The sequence below is a fragment of the Erythrolamprus reginae genome, chromosome 4, assembly GCF_031021105.1.
Source record: "Erythrolamprus reginae isolate rEryReg1 chromosome 4, rEryReg1.hap1, whole genome shotgun sequence".
Lineage (NCBI taxonomy): Eukaryota > Metazoa > Chordata > Lepidosauria > Squamata > Dipsadidae > Erythrolamprus > Erythrolamprus reginae.
This window is the reverse complement of record NC_091953.1, coordinates 95,205,137-95,223,041: the sequence shown is the minus strand read 5'-3', so window position 1 is coordinate 95,223,041 and position 17,905 is coordinate 95,205,137. Positions and strand designations below refer to the sequence as shown.

General features: G+C 37.0%; 1 protein-coding gene across 1 annotated transcript in view; it reads left to right on the top strand.

The window, feature by feature from the left end:
• Positions 1–17,905, top strand: part of GABRA5 (gamma-aminobutyric acid type A receptor subunit alpha5) — a 98,965-nt gene that overhangs the window by 1,137 nt on the left and 79,923 nt on the right. The window contains exon 2 of the mRNA XM_070751822.1: positions 16,251–16,372. Coding sequence (XP_070607923.1) covers positions 16,251–16,372 — 122 coding nt within the window. The remainder of the gene's footprint in view (positions 1–16,250; positions 16,373–17,905) is intronic.

Sequence of the window (17,905 nt, the reverse complement as noted above, 5' to 3'; positions counted from 1 at the left end):
GAACAGTAGATTTTGTTTTGCCTAGAACAGGTGTAAACATGAGTGATTTGTGGGATGGTAAGATATATTCACTGATTTTTGGTTAAGACATCTTAGGTATGCATTCCAGTATTTTGCTGCATTAGGATTACAAAAGTCAGTGCTACCATATAAATCATCTGGATGGAAAAGTGTTGCCAAATGTCAGGTTTAAGGTTGAGGGAAGGAAGTAGTGATGTCTTGCAGTGAGCATTAATTTTTCTTTTTTCTTGTTCAATCATTTCCGATTGTCGGAGATTGCCTGGATAAATCTCTGCTGTTTTCTTGGCAAAGTTTTCCAAAAATGATTTGCCATTGCCTTTCTCAATAATTAAAAGAAATAAGCCTTAAGCAAATTATGTCAGTAGATCTCAATACAGGTTGTCCTCAACTTACAACAATCCATTTAGTGACTGTTTGAAGTTACACCAGCACTTTAAAAAGGTGACATGATCATTTTTCACACTTATGACCATTGAAGTATCCTCATAGTCATGTGATTTCTATTTGGATGCTCACATTTATGAGGGTTGCAGAATCTTGGGGTCATGTGATCCTGGGGTCATGTGATCAACCTTTGCAGCCTTCTTGATCAGCAAAGTCAATGGGTGAACTAGATTCACTTAATAATCCTGTTCCTAATTTAACAACTCCAGTGATTCAGTTATCGATGTGACAAAAAACATCATAAAATGGGGCAAAATTCACTTAATAAATTTCTCACCTAGCAACATAAATTTTGGCCTCAGTTGTGGTTGTACCACTACCTTAACACACTTAAATTCTGAGGTCCCTTTGATCTACCTAAAAGGAATGTTGCAAAAGATTCTAATACTGTAAGGTAGTTCTAATTAGATATGTATGGGACTCTTTTATAAGTTAACATAAAATGTTCTAAGTTAAGGATTTGTAGGTCATTTTTCCTAGGACTCACTTGTGAAACTGGGATTGTCATGGAGGGCTAAACGAATAGGGCCAATACATTACAGTGGAGGTGTGTAAATTGGAAAAAAAACTAGCAGTTGCCTTCAAAATAAAAGCAATGCAGTTGTATTGTGTGCATGGTGTATTCTTATTTATGCTGATTTATAATCTCTGATTAACCTCTTGTGGGCTGGACAGGACTGGGGGATGTGAAATAACCAAATCTGTTCTAAAATGCTTTAAATAATCTCCTCTTACCCTTCTTCCTCGTCTCCTTTCCTTTCAGGTACTTTTCATTTTTTCTCTACATTGATACTTGTCACAAACCCCTTAGAGAATAATTTAATTGTGTGATAGAAAAGAAAAAGACAACCTTGAAAGCATTCCTGCTTTTGCTGTCATTTTTTTTTTAGCAAGAGTGAGCTTTATAATCTGAAACATTTTAGTAGAAATTTACGTTTTAATGAGAAATATATTGAGGAGCTTTTAATTTTGAAATAAATCTTTTTTTCACTAGTTAGTGGAAATCATAGTTTAAAAGAATAATGTTATAATAAATATCACTTGATAAGTTCTAGAAAATTTGAAAAGATAAATATATTTTAATTGCACCTGGCATGTCCTGTGACTTTCCAGCTGGCGCTATGACATGTTCCATTTGAAAGTAGATAGAATGGAAGTCAAGTGGCTGAGCACTATTGTCTCAGTGGAAGCCTATTAGAAAGATCCTGTTTGAGAGTTAGTGAAATGAGCCATCCTGACATCAAGCAAGTTTCTGTTGTTAGTGGATCTAGGTGTGACGTCTTTATTCAACTGTCACCACTGGGGCCAGTTAAATATAGTTTATTGGTCTAGTTGCTTGGTTGTATTCTTGCAAAGGAGAGTCATCTTCCATTTGTCCAGGGACTGGGAAGGGATGCATGTAATAAAACATAGGCTTAAAAGAAATACTGGACAAGGAACTTTTCTCTCAAGAGAAAAAATATATCAGTGAAAACACAAAATGAATGAAGTTCAGGAAGAGTGCTCTAAGGTGAGCTGTGAACCATAGACAATAATATGTTTGTCCCCCAAATGGAAAAGAGTAATAACATCTCATTCTTAATACTGGCATTATATGATTACAACAATGTATTGATTTAATAAACAATTTTACCTAACCTGAAATTGAAGGTTAGAAGTGTCTACCAAGTGTTCCTTGCAGCCCCACCAAATTGCTATTACTAAGAAACCTTATAAGAAGTCATAACTTTCAGTTCTGTACTGATTTTAATTGTTACCTGCTGTGACCATTAAAAAGGCAAAATAAGTACAGAAAGGAGATTTTGATTTTTCTCCCACTTCACTTTTTGAATACCCTTTTTATTTTAAATTTGAGTACATTGACCATTTTTAAAAACAATTGGTGTGTTTAACAATTTGTTCTTATGAGGGTACTTAGTCAAAAGGAATTAAAAATAGAGGACAAATTTCAAGAGGAAATCTTAAAAACTAGAATAAGAATGATTATTAACAATAGCTGGTAACGGCTGGACAAGGAGCAGTTGATTTAAAATTTATGAACAATTAAAAAAGTTACATATTGTTTGCCAAAACAGTCCAGTAAACCATTTTTTATAGAAGCAAATGTTTTCTGAGTGACGTTAAAATCTGGCTCTGTTCTATAGTATGTAACACTGCTAATATGGTAACAAATATAGTTACTGATAATAAGAAATGTAAAAGATTATTCCTAATTCCCTCTAAATATACTTAAGAGTCAGTTTGGTACTGTGGATAGAATACTAGGAAACTGTGAATTCTAGTTCAGCCTTTGGCACAAACTAGGTGACCTTGGGTAGACACTTTCTCTTACACTAGGAAGCAATGACATTCTGAAATCTTGACAAGAAAATTGTAGAGCCCTGTCCAGGCAGGCAGTCACCAGGAGTTAAGAGTGATTCCTAAATAAAAGAGTTAAAAGTGTCCTTGCATAGGTTTTGAGAAACCTTTTTTTCAAAGAACAGTAAAAGGAAGTGAGGCTTTTCAGTATTTTATCAGCTTGGCAGAGATAGGCAATTGTAGTGTATGTTATTTGTCCTTAAAAGTTTTTTAGCAAAATCATTTTTAAATGGATAACATTTGCCAAACAGTTTCTCTTAATCCACTCCAGGAGTAAAATTCTCCATGCACTGCATTGTTGGCTATAGACTATTCTGATGCGCAATTGAGCATTGCAGGAGTTTGTGAAAGTTTGCGTAACTGAGCCAAGGAATTTGGTTCTCTTTTTAGCTGCAGTTTAGTAACTATCTTGAGAAATATTTGGGAATTCCTTATAGATCTTCATAAGGGTTGCTCTAATAAATTGAAGCAGCATTTTCAATACACCAGTTAACACCAATTGTGCCCATTTATCACATCCTGACATTTCAGTAATTACTTTTTGTTTTATGGTGTATTTTGTAAAAGTAGTAAACAGAAAACCAATATATTTTTTCTAAGCAATGCAATATATGAATTTTTTTTTGTTTTCTTTTATAGTAAATGGAAATCCCTTCTTTATTTCATAGGTGAATGTGTATGCTGTAGGATAGTCTATTTTAATAATTAGGATAGAAAAGTAAAGTACAAGTTCTGGAAATAAATGAATGCTTTGGAAAAAGAAACAATGTGTTATAGATTTGAAACATATATGCTAACTATTAATTTTATGAACACTAATTTCTTAACACTAGAAAAAATATCCCCATATTCATTTTAGTTAAGTTTAATAATATAGCCATTAAAATAAAAGTTATTGATCTACATTGATTTATCATTAAGGCCTCAGCAAAAGCTAGCACCTAGTTTTGGGTTGAACCTGGTTAGTATCTGAATGAAGCAATCTTAGGTAATCTTACATCTGTTAGTTCATCTATTGATCATTCCAATGTTTTCTGGAAGAAGGCAGTAAATTATTTTCATAATGCTGCCAAAATGTTTTAGGGATGTAATCCCCATGTGGTATACTTGTATCTGGGGTGTCTCTACATTAGTTATCATGCAAAACTAAAACACTGTAATTATATATAACAGCTATCTTGTGTGGACTTGGGCGTAAGAATAGTATTATTTTCAGTGCTGTTGAGCTGCCATATTTGATAACCTGCCAACTCACCCCAACAGTAGCAAGCAAGAATCAAAATAGTCCTTTTCGGTTTTTTGTTGGGTGGTGGTTTGGATAGTTTTCTTTTTTTTTTCTTAACCTTGCATTGACTTAAGTAGGAGGGCATTAAAATACCATTTTTCAGGCTGGTGTAGTTGAAAAATATAGTTGAACAAGATTCAAAGCTGTTTATCCTTCTTTCTAAATGCCTTGTTTTGGAGGTACCACAAACATGCACAAAACTACCTAGGGTATATGTATAAAGATAAAGTCTTCAAGTTGAATTTGATTCTTGGATGCTTTATTAACATAATCATGCACATCTGTAACTTTTTCTAAGACTTCCCTTGCTGAGTGGATAGAAGTCTATAGTGACTTGGCAGCGCCACAGAAATATTGATGAAGAATTTTGGACTTTGGATTGAAAGCTGAATTCCTTGCTGTCAAAACTTTCCTATTTGGAACCAGCATGAGCAGAAAAAGAGTTCTTGGGTCTATATCTATATCTATATCTAAACATGGGTCCTGCATCTATACCTAAGCAACTATCTGTGGAAGTACACATGTTGACTTTGTGTTAGACATGTCTCCACATTAAAAAAAAGCATCCCTTCTTATCCCAAATCGCTGTGTCTGGAACTGGAGGTTAGGAACATTTTTATGGCCTTGTTTTTCTGGATAAATAAAATTTGCTAGCCCTGAAGTTTCCAGCTAATTACTTACTCATTTTATTTTTTTTCCCACCGTACAATAAAATTTACCAGTAGGTTTTGATTATGTTTTCAAGGATGGGCATCCACACATAAATACATTTGGAACAAGACTAGCATCTAAGTTTCTTGACAATTAAGGAAGGAGGCAAAATAATGCCCAGCAATATTTTCTCATCCCTACTTAGAAAGGTTGGAGGTTAGACAGTGAATAACATACAAAGTACACTCAAATGCCTCCCTCCATCATCTGTCTGTCTGTCTGTCTGTCCGTCCGTCCATCCACCCACCCACCCACCTACTTACCTACCTATCTACCTACCTGCCACACAAAACAAATTTCCAGAGTGGTTCGCTTATAAACAGTGACATAGAAGAAAAAGCATATATGAAAAGAAGAGATTAAAAAATTCATTGTGTGAATATGTAAAAAAAGCCTTTCAAATTGTAATTATATTTTCCATTAAAAATTACAATCCAAGGCAACTTTTGAAGGTTTTCTGGTGTCCATATCTAAGATATGTTGTGAGCAACCTTATTTGGCCCTCTTATCCTGATGATTAACCAAATAATTGCAAACTCAGTTGACTAGCCTTCAATGTGTCAAATATATTTTGTTGACTCTGTTATAATCAACCTACACAATTACTCCTATATAATTTGTCTTCCTCTTTGTGGAAAAATTAGAAACATAAACATTCACCAATCTAACTATCCATTTTTTCATGCCATAGAGATATTTCATGCATAAAACAGATGTTCCCTGGGTGTTTATAAAGCAAGAGCAAACTAAAGCTTCTGCCTTAAGGTGACCTAGAATTCTGTTGATTTTAGAGGAGAAATGAATCCGATGAAGGTTGTGAGGATAGATCTGCTTTTCTAGATCTGTATGTATAAGATTTTGTCATAAAGAAGAGATCAGAATAGTGATGTAATACAAATAGACCTTTCTTCTTGGACAGATCTTCCATGACTTAATTCTGATGCATATCAGGTCATTTTGCACTTGGATCCTTTTCTATTAATTTAGGAGAAAGAGTCAGTATGACAATCCTGAACTGGAAATGAAATAGTATTAAGAAACCGAGTCTACGGAGAGGGGCGGCATACAAATCTAATAAATAAATAAATAAAATACACAGCAATGTGTACATTGCTATTGTTTTAGCAATTTTGTATTTTTTTGCTGCATAGGAGGCTTCTTGTTGTTGTTATTGTTGTTGTTGTTATTGTTGTTATTATTATTATTATTATTATTATTATTATTATTATTATTATTTAGACTTCTATACCGTCCCTCTCTGGGTTGCCTGTGCTAGTCCTTTGCAGAAAAAAAAACATGCAAGGAAGGGTTTTTTTTCTTTACTTCAGTCATGTAACACATGTTAAGATGAGAAATACTAATTAATCAGTGAATTTCAAAGCCAAACTGAGATTTTTGAGTTTTTATAAAGTATTGTATCCTATGTGATCTTGAATCAGAAAGTTTTCAAATTTTTGCAAATTGTTTTAAAATCTGCAAACATTATTTGACCAAAAGCAATAATCAAGTTACCTCCTTCCTGCAGGTAAGCAATGCTTTGTAGAAGCTATTCTTTTTTTTCTTAAATTGCTAGTCTGCTTGAGGCTATTAAAAAAACCCCAATATCTTAGGTGATGTCAACTCTTGGTGACTACACAAACATTTTATGTAATTTTCTTGGCAAAAACATGGAAGTAGTTTGTCATGCCCCTTTCCTCAGAATATATGGTTATTGGGGTTTTTTTTACTTCCTAGTAAGCTTTTAGTTCTGGATCTGAGCCCAGCCATGACCAACCCTGCCTTAGCTTTTTTCAAGGCCAGTCATACTGGCTCCATTACCTACTGGGGTTGTATAAATATCTTTAAAACACATACCGGTACTTTAAAACAGGGGTCTCCAACCTTGGCAACTTTAAGCCTGGCGGACTTCAACTCTTAGAATTCCCCAGGTTGGGAGTTGAAGTCTGCCACACTAAATGTTGCCCAGGTTGGAGACCCCTGTTTTAAAAGGTAACCTCTGGTGTTTAATTTACTTCAGTTCAAATTTATGTTAGGAACAAAGTCATTAAAAACAAAACTTTTCCAATAATTTCACAATGCCTCCTCATTAATAGGAGAGGTTCCTGAGACAATTGCAGAAATGCTGTACCCTGTGGTGAATATTTTCCCTGTTTCCAAATTGCTGGAAAGGCATCTGTAATAAAGAGAATTTGCTTCAGAACCAACATTTATCTTGAAGTCTAAAGCAACTGATTACTTTTGGTTGCATTTACAAAAAAAAGTCCATTAAGAGAATCCTCTGAAGGAATTACAGGTAATCTTCAATTTGCAATTTACAACCATTTGTTTAGTGACTGTTCAACATTGCAACAGCATGTAAAAATGTTACTTATGGCTGCTGCTTGCACCTATGACGATTGCAGCATCCTCAAGGGTATGTGATCAAAATTTGGGTACTTAACAGCTAGCATGAAAAGGTTTGCAGCCTTGTCGAGTCACATGATCCTCATTTGCAACCTTCAAGGTCAGCTTCCGACAGAGTCAAGGGGAAAAGCCAGATTTACTTAACCATGTGATTGATTTAAACAACTGCACAAAAAAGGCTATAAAATTGGATGGGTCTCAGTTAACAATTTAGCAATGGAAATTCTGTGATTGTAAATTGAGAATTACCTGTAGATATTTAAAAGACATGGTGGTGTTTTAAACATTTAAATGACAAATCTGCATCTAAAAGCTCCAAGACATTTTATATGATCCGAGCAAACTGTTTGCTCTTTTCAATCAACCTATTCAACAAAACTTTACAAATTTAACTTATCTCATTGTAGCTAAATATTATGGCAATATACTGCAATCTCTTAGACTCCAGATTCATCTATTGTTTTTGCTCCCTGTCGGTAGCCTGCTCAACCCTCGTTAGCAGACCTAGGGATTTTACGGCCCTCAGGCAGTCCCAACCTGACCAGCAGCATTGGTGGGGCTGTGTGAGGTAGTAATAATGGTGGAGGTGGGGCATCAGTGATAGGGAAGAGTAGAGTGGTGGTAGAATTGGGGATTTGGCATGGTAGGTCTCCATAGCGTTCCCAGTTTTTCATGTCGCCCTTTGAGAAAATTTATTGCCTACCAAAGTCATAAGTTTGTTGTGAATACATTTGTTCCTTAATATTCTTACTATTTAGCATTCCTATAGTGGGTCAAAGACAAGTGAGATTTGGGAAGTGGCAAAGCATAATAATAATGATGATAATGATAACAATAACAACAACAACAATAATTTATTCGACTTGGGGCGGCTCACAACCACAATAAAACAATACAGATACAAATCTAATAATTAAAACTGTAACTAAAACCCATTATCTTAAAAACAATCAATACTACACAATCATACCCACTCATAACTTTAATGGTCAGAAAAGGGATACATTAGTTTCCCCATGCCTGATGACATAGATAGGTCTTCAGGCTCTTGCAAAAGGCAAGGAAGGTGGGAGCAGTTCGAATCTCTGGAGGGAGTTGATTCCAGAGGGCCGGGACCGCCACAGAGAAGTCTGTTCCCCTAGGCCCCGTCAGACGACATTGTTTGGTTGATGGGATCTGGAGAAGGCCAACTCTGGGACCTAATCGGCCGCTGGGATTTATGTGGCAGAAGGTGGTCCCGTAAGTATTCTGGTCCGATGCCATGTAGGGCTTTATAGGTCATCACCAACACTTTGAATTGTGTCTGGAAACTAATCGGCAACTAATGCAGGCTGCGGAGTGTTGATGAAACATGGGTGTATCTGGGAAGACCCTTAATTGCTTGCGCGGCCGCATTCTGCACAATCTGGAGTTTCCGAACACTCTTCAGAGGCAGCCCCATGTAGAGAGCATTGCAGTAGTCAAACCTCGAGGTGATAAGCGCATGAGTGACTGTGAGCTTTCCAAATAGGGCCGCGACTGATGCACCAGGCAAACCTGGGCAAACGCCCTCCTTGCCACAGCCGAAAGATGATGTTCTTAAGTAAGCTGTGGATCGAGGAGAATGCCCAAGTTGCAGACCCTCTCTGAGGGGGTCAATAATTCCCCCCCTAGGGTAATGGACGGACAGACGGGATTGTCCTTGGGAGGCAAAACCCACAGCCACTCCATCTTGTCAGGGTTGAGTTTGAGCCTGTTGACACCTATCCAGACCCTAACAGCCTCCAGGCACTGGTACATCACTTCCACTGCTTTGACGAAGGGAATGGAATTTATGGGAAAACTTTGTTATAACATTTAAAACTTATCCTTGGGTTTTCCATCTAGACTTTACTTGAGATCAGTGCAGTCTTTGCTCAGGGAAATAGTTCTAACAAAGGAACATTTTACAGGATTCTCAAGTTGCTGGAGAATACGTTGATCATCTATTTTTCATTAAAATGAAACAAGCAGTCTCTTTTTGAGTTGGTTAGGATATGAAAGACTTAGGCATCTCCTTGAGACAACAACACCAAATATGGTGTAGCCACCATAGGTAAAATTTGAGTAGTGATTTAAAGAGTGATTTATCACTTCATTATATTTTGAACCTGCTCACATGAACCTGTGACTAATAACTTCAAATAACAGGTTAGTTAGGCAATGATTGTCTGAATTCAGTTTGTCTCACCTTTCATTGATAACTATACATGTGTACATTTCACTTAACTTATGAAGAATATGCCCTACTCTAAATTTTGCCTTTGCAGAAATTTTAACTGGTGAATTACTTGCATGTTCACTTGTGTGTGTCCTGTATGTGTCATTCCACACTAATTCTGTTCAATTGATACGTTCACATACTAAATTCAATATCTGAAACAGCTTTCTCTTTGTAAGTTTGTCTGCTCATAAGTGAATAACTGATGTCATCCAAAGGGACATAATCGTTGTTTGTGGTGAGATAAGATTCACATACATATGAATATATTGTATAGCAAATGCTTCCATGTATTTTATCAGAACCATGTTATATTTACTCTAAATCCTTTTCATCAGTTAATCATGGTAGTTGGTGGATAAAAACCATACTGCTTTAGAATTCAGTTATTTTTTCTAAGGTAAATAAACATTTAAAAAGGGGTTAAGATATTTTGCATGTATATGTGCTAGATCAAACAAAGGTATCTCCCTGCAAGTGTTATTTCACTAAATTGATCAAAACTAAAAAGCTGAATTAAGAATGCAAAATCATTAAAGTATTCTAGGTCACACCTCCTCTTCCAGTTTTATTCTTGTTCTTTTTGTTGTTGTTTTTTAATTGTTCTTATACAATGCCAAAAATAGAATTAAAATTACAAGGAAACATTACAAAGCATTAGCTGTTTAAGTTATAAAAGATTTCATCAGAAAGTGTCAGCAATTCAGGTAGAAATGGAACCACTGAAGGATTTGAGATAGCCCCACAACAATTAGATAAAATATTGATTGGCCTGGATGAAAAATTAATTACAAAAATTTACAAACATTTATTAAAATTTGACAGAGCAGAGGACATATTGAAGGGAATTATGATAGCAGGGGCAAAAAAAATTGGACATAGTATACTGGGGGAAAATTTGGAATAGTTAATAGTTAATTATAAAATAACTAAATCGGCAAAATATAAAGAGAACAAGTATAAAATGTTTTATCAATGGTGTATGATACCAGCTAGATTAGCAAAGATTTACCCAAATTTGAAACCAAATTCCTGGAAATGCAGTAAATACAAGCTACCTTCTATCATACATGGTGGTTATGCATGGGGAAAAAATTAGGTAAAAATTCATAGATAGATACAAGAAATAACAGGATTTCAAGTAGAATATACTCCAGAGTTATTTTTGTTAGGGATTGCTGAAGGGGGATAAAATAAAACAACCATATACATTATATTACTGTACATATTATAATAGCTGCAAGAATAGTGTTTGTGTAATGTTAGAGACAAAATAACTTACTTTCCAAAAATTTAGTAATAAAAAAATACTTGATTATGCCAAAATGGACAAATTAACAATTGAACTGAAAGGACATAATGATTCTCAGTGGTACAGTGGTTAGAGTGCAGTACTGCAAACTACTTCTGCTGATCATGGGCTGCCAGCAGTTTGGCAGATGGAATCTCAGTAGGCTCAAGCTTAATTCAATCTTCCATCCTTCCAAGTTCGGTAAAATGAGGACCCAGATTTTGGAGGGATATGCAATATGCTTACTCTCTGTAAACCACTTATAGAAGGATGTAAAGCATTGTGAAGCTGTATATAAGTTTAAATGCTATAATCCTAATGCTATTCGGAATATTATGCAATATGGAAGAAATGGTGTTATTAGATTGAGAATAGAAGAGTGAAAAAAAAGATAAAATGTAAGTAAAAGTAAAATTTATAATTGAAATATATGGAATATGCTTAGATTGAAATGTAATGATTTGTAAATAATATGTAAATGAGCAGTTACATAAAAATATGACTATTTGTTTAATGAGAAAAACACAATAAAATCTATTTAAAAAAGAAATAGAACCATTATCATTTTTCTTTTCTCATTAACTTGGATTATTTATCTTTGCATAATTCTACAATCTATGTTTTCAAAACAACAGAGAACATAAAAGTGTGCTTAGAGAAAAGAAACATGAGCTTTAGCAATCTTAATATTTCTTAAAAGAAATATACTTTCCTTTCCTTCCGCTATTATTTTGAAAAACAATATTTTAGGGCTTCCTTTTCCTGACTTTAGAGAAGTCATATTGCACAGAAGATTTTAGCTTCAACCATACTGGCAGAACCATAATTACATTCACTGCTTTTGTGCATGGTCTGCATTTGGCAGTGTGCTATTTTTAACCTGTAAAGAAATATCCAAGTTTAACCATTTAAAACAGATAAAATGACCAAGAGGGATTTTTTTTTTAGCTTGTACTCATAATTTAAATTATTAAAATCACCATAAAAGCATGATTTTCATATATGCTCATTTAGGGCAGAGAAAAAGAAAGGAAAACAAGTAAATTTATACATGATCAATAGTTGCAGAAATGACAAAGTCCTACTCGATCACTGCTGCTGGCTAAAATTGGCAGAATTGTGGATACAATTTGGCAGTTTTTTTCTCACATTATTTATGGCAGATAAGAATGAAATAAAACAATAATTTGAATGCTCATTGTAGAGTCCACAATTTAAACTCTAGTCTGCTTCATCCCATGCTATAGAATTTGAGTTGCTTGGTGGTCTTGGGAAGGTGAGACATGTGTAGAAAACAGCCTTCTTTTATCTAATGACTGCTGGTTCCAGCCACCACCTTGAACCAAGGTCAGAATTGTTAGAGACTCTTTAAAGGTAAAGGTTCCCCTTGCACATATGTGCTAGTCGTTCCCAACTGGGGGGGGGGCATGCTCATCTCCGTTTCAAAGCCGAAGAGCCAGTGCTGTCTGAAAACATCTCTATGGTCATGTGGCCAGCATGATTAAATGCCAAAGGTATGCTGTACATCATCTGATGATATTCAGCTGTACATCTCCACCCCGTGTCAATTCAGTGGAGGTGATGTGTTGATGTCTGGAGGCTGTGAGGGTCTGGATGGGTGTTAACAGGTTCAGGCTTAATCCTGACAAGAAAGCATGGCTGTGGGTTTTGTCTTCCAGGGACAATTCTATCTGTCCATCCATCATCCGGGGGGGTGGGGGGTGGATGTTTGAGCCTTTCAGAGAGGTGTGCAACTTGGGCATCCTCCTTGATCCACAGCTGACCTTGGAACATCACCTTTCAGCTGTGGCAGGGGTGGCGTTTGCACAGGTTCGCCTAGTATACCAGTTGCGGCACTATTTGGACAGGGAATCTCTTCTCACAATCGCTCATGCCCTCATCACCTCGATGTTCGACTACTGCAATGTCCTCTACATGGGATTACCTTTAAAGAACCTTCAGAGAGTACAGTTGGTGCAAAATGCAGCCGTGCGAGCTGTTTTGGGCCTTCCAAGGCATGTGCATATCTCACCATCACTCTGCGAGCTGCATTGCTTGACAATTGGTCTCCGGATGTAATTTAAAGTGTTGGTAATGACCTATAAAGCCCTATGTGGCTTAGGACCAGGTTACTTATGGTACCATCTTCTGCCTCACATAACCCAGCAGCCGGCTAAACAATTCCAGCTGACAGGGCATGGGGAAGGGTCTTTTCTGTGGGAGCCACGGCCCTCTGGAATCAGCTCCCTCCAGAGATTCATATTGTCTGCACCCTCCTGGCCCCAAAAAGTCACCTTTGCCAGCAGGCCTTGGGCTGTTGAGCACTAGCATTTTGCCAATGATGCGAATGTAGGATTGTGGTTAAAATGAGTATAAAAGTCTGGTTTTAAATAACTTGGGGTTTTAGTATTTGTTTTATGTTTGGGTTTCCCTCTGCTGTATTTTGTATTTTATTCCTATTTTTGTAAGTTGCCCTAAGTCTATGGAGAGGGGCGGCATAGAAATCCAAAGAAACAAATAAAATAATAATAATGGCATCTGGAACGCTGTTACCAATCCACCAAAGGTGGTCCCAATTTTTCTACTTGCATTTTTACATCCAATCTGCTAGGTTGGCAGAAGCTGGACAAATAACAGAAACTTAACCTTTCATGCGGCGCTAGGTATTCGAACCGCCAAGCTGCTGACCTTCTGATCAACAAGCTCAGCATCTTCACCACTGAGCTTGTCGATCAGAAGGTTGGCAGTTCGGCATTTAGCAACTGCCTAAAACTAAAAATTGGCCGAGCAAGATTCTTTAAAATGTATTTAGTAATATTTATATTGAGCTTAGATGGATGTAATTAGAATTCAGGCAGCTGAACTTCTTTCGATTTAGAACTGATATGGCCTGATGTATTATTTTCTATCTAATAACCTTCCTATTAAAAAAAAAACCCTTGCACATGACTGTTTACACAATAGTCTTCAGAAATGAAGACTTCGGAAAAGATTTTTGCAGACTTTGTAATAATCAAGTTTTTGGTTATTTAAAGTTATTTTAATATTTTTTAAAGCAGATATGCAGAATCTGAAGCTCCAGAATTTCCTGTGGTTCCCTAAAGCCTTGAAACGATTTTCAGATTTTTTTTTTAACAGATACCACCAAATAGTGCTTTTACATGTATTAGAAAGTGAGAAATAATTGATTATGTAACTGTGGAATAATCCAATTAACATGAGTTAATTTAAGCTAAGTAGAACTATCTAATCAAATTAGAATTTTGTTTGGCCTTATCGACAACTGTTTGAATGTAAGTTTTAAAGTAACTTTCAACAAACAAGTACAACAACAGACATAGAAAAAGTGGGTTAATGATAATAAATTTTTATTTACGGTCAAAGACCATCAATATAATATTAATAATAATTAAAAGGAAAAAGAACAGGAAACAGGACTTTTGGCTGAGCAACCAAGATTGACCCATCGTAACTATACAAAAGATGTACATATTTCACTATGAAGGCACACATTTGCGACGAATCCCCGCTGCTACCGCGCAGAATCTGGCCACTTGTGCCATAATCCTGGCCTGCTCATCCCCAAGCAGCCACCGGAGATAGGCAATGTCCGAGCGGCCAGGATATCCCGCAATGTGGGTGCTTCCTTTGTACAAAGATGCCTTGTCTTCCCACTTATGCACTACACATTTCTAAATTTATTTAGAGTATTTGTATGCTAAATCATATCAATGGCAAAAGATGCCTTCCAGAAATACAAGTAAAACGAAAGAACAATGTAAAACAAAAGTCAATGAATTATTAAAACAGTAAGAAGTATTATATTTACATTATAGAAACATAAACTATTGAAAGAGAGTTAAAATAGTTAAAGCCTAAATTAAAGTTTTTATCTGTGTGAGTCTCTTTTCTGAAGTCTTATGGAGTATAATAAAGAAAAAAGGTTTGTTTCAACTCCAATGGCATTTTGCTCCATAACTTGAATCCGAACATGAAAAAAAAGAAACATAAATAACTGTAGAATAATTTTATTTTTACTGCAAGAATATGCTGCTGCAGTCACAACTAATACTGGTGTCAAATGTAACTACTGGAGCTGCAGTGATCTAATCATGGAAGACAGACTCTGTGGGATTAGGCAATCCTGCAAGATCCTTTATCTAAAGCTGTGTAAGGCTTTATACATCATTAAAAACATTTTTAATTAGCTTCAAAAAGCAACCAGCAACCATTGAAGTTGTGTCAAATGGATGTTGTCAAATCTCAAGAGATACTCACACTACCCATGCTGCTGGGTATTCTGGCCCAGCTGCAAACTTTAGACTGTCTTTCAGGCTATTCACAGAGCATAATTTCTAATATACAATAATTCAAACTGGAGGCTACCAGTGTGTGAGTCACCAAAGCTAGGTTTCTCCTCTGATCGGGGTTGCAGCTAGTTTAACAGTTTAACAATTGAAGTTAACTGTTTTCCTTGCCATTGTTTTTTCATGATTGTCTAGCCTTAATGGTAGATCCAAATTGAGAAACTGATCTACAGGGAGAAGTAAATCAATTATTGTCTGCACTTTGTATTTGCTCATTTCATGAAATCAAGGCTGTTTAGGGCAGAGATGGCGAGCCTTTTTTTGCTTGGGTACCAAAAGGACATCCCTGCATATGATAGTGTGAACATGCCTGCCCACACCCATAATGCAATGCCCTCCCCCGCACATGCATGCTTTTGAACTTACAGTAGGCCTATTTTGGCTGTTTTTCACCATCCACAGGCTTCGGAAGCTTTCCTGAAGCCTGGGGAGGATGAAAACAGCCTCCACCCTCCGGAAGTGCTAAAAATCAGCTGACCAGTGCACAAAACCCCTCATGTGCCCTCAGATATGGCTCCGTGTGTCATAGGTTCACCATCACAAGTTTAGGGTAACGGCTAGTCAGCCTGGAGCATGATACTATATATAACAATGTAAATAACAAGTCTAGGCTCCTGCTCTTCTGGGATCTTTATAGAGTTTCTAATGTTATCAACTGTTCAACCTTAATACATATTGTTTCAAAAAGTTGTTTGCAAACTGCCCTTGTTATTCATGAGTCTCAGCCATGCATCAAATTTCCTGAATTTGCAGGGATTGATGATTCCTGAGGCTCTTTCCAGCACAGTAATTTCTGCTGATAAGAGAAAATATATGCGAGGTATGTGTGTTTGTTTACAGGATATAAAAGAAGAACAAATGCACAATGGTGGAATATAATGGCAGAAAGCTTCTATAAAACGGTTACGTTTTCTATAAAACAGTTAAGACCACACATTTTTCTGTAATCTCCCCTGTGAAGTCTTCCATTATCCAGTCCTAGATGCTTACTATGTTTATTGTAAACCACCAGGAAATGTTGATAGCCAACAATAAACCAATCTAAATAATTAAATGAAAATTGAAATATAAGGCAACCTCTGGCCAAGGTTGATTATATTTACATTCTTCCTATATTCTCCTTTTTAACAGCTTCTCACAGATGCCAACAGCTTCAGGGAAACATGACACCAATGACAACATTACCATATTCACTCGGATCCTTGATGGCCTATTGGATGGATACGATAACAGACTTCGCCCAGGTCTGGGAGGTATGATAAATAATAAAATAATTTTTATTTTATTTTTTTTATTTATGGCTCATCTTTATTATTTTTACAGCAATGTAAAAAGGCAGAAATGATATCCTTTCTCCTCCTATTTCACCACCACAACAACACTGTGATTTCACTTAGGCTGGGAGAAAATGACTAGGCCAAGGTCACCCAGCTGGCTTTCATGAACCTTGTGCTTTCTAGCTCGATGCCTTAACCACTAGACCAAATTGTCTCTCAATACACCATACTGAAAGTACAGTATGTAATAGTAAAGAAAACACATACAGTGGTACCTTGTGATATGAACCCCTCGTCATACGAACTTTTCAAGATACAAACCCGGGGTTCAGAATTTTTTTGCCTCTTCTTACGAACTTTTTTTGCCTTTTTTTTGCCGCCGCCGCTGGGATGGCCCGCCTCTGGACTGTGCAAGCGAAGCACCTGTTTTTGCGATCCTGGGATTCCCCTGAGGCTCCTCTCCATGGGAAATGCCACCTCCTGACCTCCGCGTTTTTGTGATGCTGTAGGGAAATCCCAGGAGGGGAATCCCAGGATCACAAAAATGGGCGCTCCACTGGCAACGGAAGTCCAGATGTGGGGTTTCCCAGTGAGGGAAGCCTCAGCGTAATTGCACCAACGCAAATACATGGAAATCATCGAAACCTCACCTCCAGACCTCTGTGTTTTTGTGATGGTGCGACTTCCGTTGCCAGTGGAGCACCCGTTTTTGTGATCCTGGGATTCCCCTCTTGGGATTTCCCTACAGCATCACAAAAGCACGGAAATCCAGAGGTGGGGTTTCCCATGGAGGGAAGCTTCAGGGGAATCCCAGGATCACAAAAAACAGGCACTCTGCTGGCAACAAAAGTCCGGAGGTGGAGTTTCCCAGCGAGGGAAGCCTCAGTGAAATTGCACCATCACAAAAACATGGAAGTCCTTGAAACCCCACCACCAGACCTCTGTGTTTTTGCGATGGTGTGATTTCACTGAGGCTTCCCTCGCTGGGAAACCCCACCTCCGGACTTCCGTTGCCAGCGGTGCACCCATTTTTGCGATCCTGGGATTCCCCTCCTGGGATTTCCCTAAAGCATTGCAAAAACGCGGAAGTCAGGAGGTGGGGTTTCCCATGAAGGGGAGCTTCAGGGGAATCCCACCAGCGCAAAAACGGGTGCTTTGGCTTGAAAAAGGGTTAAATTTTGGGCTTGCATGCATTAATCTGTTTTCCATTGATTCCTCTGGGAAACATTGTTTCGTCTTACGAACTTTTCACCTTACAAACCTCCTCCCGGAACCAATTAAGTTTGTAAGACAAGGTATCACTGTATTTTAAATAACAGCAACCTTCCTGCTGTATTTTTTTTTCAGTGTTCAATGTTTCCTCCCCAAGACACAATTTCAGAAATTATTATTATTATTTTGCTTTATGCCCTTGGTTCATTCATTTTATCACTCAAGGTATGTTTTAATGTAGATATTATAACCATTCACTGGCCTTTGAATAAAGGAGAGTATGCTAAAGTTTTAAAC